The sequence below is a fragment of the Coptis chinensis genome, chromosome 4 (assembly GCF_015680905.1).
Source record: "Coptis chinensis isolate HL-2020 chromosome 4, ASM1568090v1, whole genome shotgun sequence".
NCBI classification, from domain to species: Eukaryota; Viridiplantae; Streptophyta; class Magnoliopsida; order Ranunculales; family Ranunculaceae; genus Coptis; species Coptis chinensis.
The window spans coordinates 100,006,866-100,012,856 of record NC_141459.1 but is presented as its reverse complement, the minus strand read 5'-3'; the positions used below and the strand labels follow the sequence as shown (position 1 = coordinate 100,012,856).

The 5,991-nt window shown below is 35.0% G+C and overlaps 1 protein-coding gene across 2 annotated transcripts; it reads left to right on the top strand.

Moving 5' to 3' along the window:
- The first annotated feature begins 477 nt into the window (after positions 1–477).
- LOC147506203 (protein MAINTENANCE OF MERISTEMS-like) lies at positions 478–4,596 on the top strand. 2 transcript variants are annotated; one of them, XM_086604225.1, is made up of 5 exons: positions 478–2,283; positions 2,385–3,122; positions 3,222–3,967; positions 4,048–4,215; positions 4,312–4,596. In XM_086604225.1, exons 1-3 carry the CDS (start codon positions 2,089–2,091, stop codon positions 3,225–3,227), a joined length of 939 nt encoding a protein of 312 aa, XP_086460351.1. In that variant the 5' UTR covers positions 478–2,088; the 3' UTR covers positions 3,228–3,967; positions 4,048–4,215; positions 4,312–4,596. The 2 variants fall into 2 exon arrangements, with proteins under 2 accessions (XP_086460351.1, XP_086460350.1); XM_086604224.1 differs by having other exon boundaries at positions 2,385–3,967.
- Positions 4,597–5,991: the final 1,395 nt, after the last annotated feature.

Below are 5,991 nucleotides of genomic sequence, written 5' to 3'. Positions count from 1 at the left end.
CCACCACTACCACCATATTATTAAGACTGTCACCACCACCACCACCACCGTGCTATTAAGATATCCACCACTTCTACTACTACTACTACCACCACCGTGTTATTAAGACCACCACCACCACTTCCACTACCACCACCACTGTGCTATTAAGACCACCACCACCATTGCCAATTAAAGTAGTTTTCTAAAATCGATATTCTAATTATCAAAATTGATTTGAAATCGAAAATCAAACTATATCTTTGTTTCAAATTAATCTATTCATGTTAAATGTGATGTAAAGTAGGGTTATATTTGTCAAATAACCATCTATAAGATGTTATGTTTTTGTTTTTTCTATTTTTACAAGTGCTTATAAGAGGAACTTAAAATGAAAAACAAACCACTTTATAAGACCATCTTATAAGACCCTCTTATAACACATGGTCTTATAAGACCCTCTTATAACTTAACCCAAAAAAACAAATAGCCCCTTAGTTTCATACACACTACCAGAACTACTACTCTCTACTAACTTGGAACCTACAAGGGTTTTTCCAAAGACTAATGTGGTTAATATGTCTGATAACTTTAGTTTTTCTGGATGATATATAAATCATATAAATGGAGGGGCTAGAGGGAGTTATATGTGATGTGAGCCATATAATTGGTTGTGTTAGTATTCATGTTTTGTCATTGATTCCAAAATCTTGAGGTTAATTGTTATCACTGTGATCTATAATTTCCAACATAAGTGCCCGAATTCATTTAGATGGTGGTAGATTCCAATTTTTGTTGATGTGGTTAATTATCAATTATCTTGTTCAATTTATTAACACTCCTACCCCACCCCACCCCCGACCTACCCACCACTTTAAATTAAATTAAATTTGTAAATATTACATATTTACGTATAATTTTATATTAGTTAGTTCGTTTATTTTATTTGTTTGATCTAGTTAGTGTGTTTTCTGTGATTTTGAAAGAATTGAAGTTAAATTGATTAAATATGTCAAAACTAAAGAAAATGCATGAGTACGAGATTTGGTCGGCATGACTTTAGTTTGTTCACTTGAGGTCAGAAGAAGAGAATTATTTGGATCAGATATGGGAGTCATTAGTTTGGGCTTTGTAATATTAGGCCGAAGTAAAAGAATGAAGGCAAATGGGGTTATGTCATGAAGCGAGTGAAGAATTAATCAAAACCCAAAAAGAAGCTTTTGATATTGGAACCGACGTGACCAGCAAAAGTAAGTTTTAAAACCCATGTATACTTCTGTTCTCAGGATGCATTTAGTTTGCGGGTAGAAGATATGTACATAATGTTTTTAGAGCAAGTCTAATGGGGGGTTATATGGGCTGCTAAAGGCAAGTATAACACCCCAACCACAAAAATGTCATTTTAATGGGGCTGCTAAAAGGGTCTTAAATTCCAATCATGTGCTCTATAGATATACAGGTCCAAGAAATTTTGTTGGTCATTGACCTGTAAAGAGGAAACTTTCACATGAAAATGAATGTACAAATTATCAAATTAAAATCATGTGAAAGGAAGACATGTAGTATGAAATGAAAACCAAACTATAACATGTAAGCACCATTATACTACATATATGTATTTAGTGAGACGTAAGCATCAAGTATACCAAAAATGTATACTTGGTGTTTACATTTTTCAGTAAGGACTTTCTTCAAACAAAAATGTAAACAAAAACCATCACTCTAAATCAAACACAAAATACCAAAACAATGAAACCCCTTTACTTCCAAAAGAAAACCTAACTGTGTTTTTTCATACAAAACTTAGAGCATCATCAACGCATTTCTATTTTTTGTTGTGACACCTCAGCATATTTTGTACATCAAAATTTCTAAAAACAAGCGAAGAACCAGTGCGTTTTTGACAAAATTTGGTTTTTTATTTCGGACGGGAAAAGTTGTCCCGTCCCTGTCGAAACAATTTTTTTTTTTAAAACGCGCGAATTCTCATCACAAGCTTCCAGTACCATTTGCCCCCTATAGGAACAACGAGATAAACTCCAAAACCAATCCCTTCAATCACCAAATAAAAATTCTTTTTTCAACCAATTTTGTTTTTATTTTTTTGCAATGGATCAACATCAACGAGCTGGACGTAAGAAGACTATTATGCGTGGGTCGGGAAATTCAAATCCTCGGAAAAATGAGAGTGAACTCGTACCAGAAAATGATTTCAACTTTCCACGGAGATTGAGTATTGTTGATCATCCGACGTTGGTTCCCGATCCAGACAAGCATGTTTCGTGTTTATATAACACTGACGGAGTGAGTATGAGTTTATGAACGTTGTTCAATTGATTTTGATTTAAAATCGTGTTTAAAATTTATCATATACTAATTGTTTGATTAAATGCCTCAACGTGTAGAAAATGAGTTCGACGAAATGGAGATGCACAATGCCGAGCATTAAAGACTTTTGGAGTCACCTAGTGGAAAGAGGGGACGAAATGGAGTATGTAAGAGCTCGAATTTTGGGAACACATTTTGGTCCACTGATATTGTGTACAAGCATTCGGACCGATCGTCCACTGATATTTGCATTGGTGGAACGATGGTGGCACACCACACACACTTTTCACTTTCCATGTGGTGAGATTGGTATCACACCACTTGACTTTACAATGCTAACGGGTTTAAGTGTGGGTGAGAAGAAGCCATTTTTGTTTGATTCAAGTATCGAAGATGATTTGGAAAGGTTGAAGACTCTACTGCCTTCGTTGTTTGATTTTGAAGGTATACTTGTTCTAGGGAATATGGATGGCAGATACATTTTGAACCTGCCCATCAGAGAAATATTCATACACTTATTAGATTATGAATATTGTTTAGAGCACGAAGTTGACGCTTTATATTTGGACCCAAACTCTGCGGAGGAAGATGAGTTTATCAGGATTTTTTTGTTATATTTTTTGGGCCAAGTGAGTTTTACAACGGGAAAATTTGGGATTCGGGATAGTTGGTTATCATCTTTGGTAGACCTTGATAGCTTGGAAGATTTTGAATGGGGAGGTGCTTTCATGGCACACCTATATACAGGGCTTGATTTGTTTGTACAAACAAATGAGATGGGGAAGCAATGCAACGGAATTACTTGGATACTACAGGTAATTCAATAGGATTTAACTTTTAAGATATAAGCTTTTATTTTGTTAGTTAAATATTATATAATTTAAATTCGATACACTTTCATTTGATCATTTCAGTACTAGTGGTATGAGTATTTGGCTTGCTTAAACCCTATACTGAAAGAGGATTGGGATAAGGACTTATGGCCTTGCCCACAGGGATGGGCTGCTTTTGGTCATGCTAGATTAAAGGATGAGGTCCATAATGATCTTCAAGCTGCTAGGATCCAAATAAAGGCAAAAAGTGTGAGATCTATTGTTTGGAGTCCGTGGCAAGGTTCTCAATTTGAGAATATGCATATCTGTCAGCATAGTACTCTAATGTCTTTAAAAAGATTCATATTGCAAGCCCCTGATATACGTGATTGGTTCCTTGGAGATAGAGTGACTATGCAGACCATTGGATATAGATATATTCCTGCTCCCCCACCCACATATATGCGTGTTATGGATGTATCAGAGAATTTGATTGAACGGTATCGCGTTGAGAGTGCGTGGCCGTGTTTTATTGATTATGTTGATGTGAACTCCAGTCTTGATTATGAGACTTATTGGCGGAAAGTTTATAGGGGAAATCTATCTGCGGGTCCACTGTATAGAGGTGCAAACATGGATGTCGCAACTAGTCAGATTTTTAGACGAGACGTCAAATTCCCAGAACCTGCAAGTTCCACAAGAACATCTGGAGTCAATCATGGTTATACACCCCCACCTAGTGATCCATACGACCCATGGTCATATCGCATTGTTAGTTCTTAGGGATGGAGAGCACATTTCACTTGGAGCGTTCGGTGCTTGTACCTGACTTACAACAGTTTAATGAGGTATATTTATATTTCATTATGTATATTTAAACACACTATGTATATATATTTTACTTAGATACAATATTGACACCATGCAGGAAACAGTGCGTGCTCGATTATCAGATGAAATGCAAATTAACTAGGGGCTTCGAGCTAGTTTAATTGAGCACACTCAACAATATTATGACTATTTAGATGAAGAACGAACGCAAAGAGCAAACGCTGAGCATAGGATGACTAAGATGACAAACAAATTGGCAGCCTTGGTAATTTTATTATATGTTTTGTATTTTTATATTTTCAAATCTTTTTTTTATATATATCAAATTTTAGATTTTAATTGCATTGTGTTGATGTTTCAGAGATTAGCTACCGATATCATGCAACAAAACAATGCTCCTAATAAGAGAGGGCGAAAATGGAGAGGGAGTGGCCAGAGCAGTCAGGGCAGTGCTCCATAGTGTTATATTGCACTATTTTGTAATAATTTAGTGATGTCATTGTTGTTGGTTGTTGTTGTTTTTTAGGGTTTGAACAGGTTTTTGAGAATCTTAAAACAGGTTTAGGTATATGAATTATGTTGATTAAACAAAGGAGGCTATGCCCAATTTTTTTTATGCATTAAATTAATTATTACATTGCGTTAATTTAAGGTCAAGATATTTGGGGGCTAGTGAATCTATTCATTGCGTTAATTATTACACTGTTTTAATTATTATAGCAAGTTTAGAATCTATACATACTTTTTGTTATGTAGACAAAGAAATTCTCATGTGAACAATTAAGCCCATGTGAACGTGACTAATAACCTAATGTAATACTAAGTGTGTTAGCTCACAAACAATCAAATAATCGCTCTTTAACCAAGAAACGATGAAATACTTTTATAAAAATCAATTAATGAATCATCACAATTCTCCTAAGCCTTTAAATAGGCGTTCTAACCCTAAAACAAACCAGCGGTGAGTTCACCGAACTAATCCTATAGAAAACAAATGAAAACAAAAGACTGTTCTCGTAAAACCCAAAGAAAAGCCCTTAGCGTGTGTGTGCTTGTCAGAAGGGCAAACTAAGTGCGGGCGCACTTTCACCTCTGCTAACACACTCTTCACACTTTCACGACACCATCATATGCATCAAGGTACTTCTCAGCAAGCACCTGCACTGCATCATAAGTCCATGGGCCTCCAAGCCAAAACTGCATTGCATAATAAAGGAAAAATACACTAAAACAAAGGGATCAATTTATATCCGTTGACATTATTCCCAACGGATATATTTCTATCCGTTGAAATTTATTCCCAACGGATATATTTCTATCCGTTGGGCCTTTGCCTATATATTCAAAGTCATTTTCATTCCTCACTTTAGTTTCTCATTCTCATTCTCTAATCGTTCTCAACTTCAATTTCTATCTCAACTTCAACTACCAATATATATGGGCGGAGCAAATATTGCCCACATTTCTACACCTAAGATTTGTCAGTGGTGTAAGGAAGTTGATCATTACGCTACTTCATGTCCATACATTAACATCAAATGCCCAAAACTTGAATGCAACGACATGATGATAGTGGTCATAGCTAGCAATGATGATGGAACATTGGAAAACAAACTTCTAAAGTGTGATGTTGATGATTGTCCCTCAAATATCAATATCTATCATTCAAAAAAGGTTGACATACCTGTATGTCATTTTTGCAAGGAAGTAGTAGATTTCTGCCCTAGGTGTGGCTTGTGCGATCAATGCAATCCTTCAATTCAATGTGTGGTGGAGAAACAAGTCGTACCTCTTAGAATTTAAGTGTAGGATATATAATATTTGTACGTTGTTTAATTCCGTAGTGTCTTTAATTATTTTGCATGTGTTTTTAATTCCGTATAATTTTATAAGATGTTTTGTGTTATTATTTCAAATTAAGTTGTAATGTTTTTCATTTCTAGTTGAGTTGATTTGTTTTTAATTTCAACTTATAAACAAACACATTTTTTCAATAAAATATACTTTCATTAAAACAAAATACAATTTTATTTAAAGAAAA

Excerpts from the sequence above, each read along its gene's own strand:
- LOC147506203 (XM_086604224.1), top strand. The coding sequence starts at position 2,089 with ATGGATCAACATCAACGAGCTGGACGTAAGAAGACTATTATGCGTGGG. Across the intron at positions 2,284-2,384 it reads GTTTATATAACACTGACGGA|AAAATGAGTTCGACGAAATG; the intron begins GTGAGTATGAGT and ends CTCAACGTGTAG.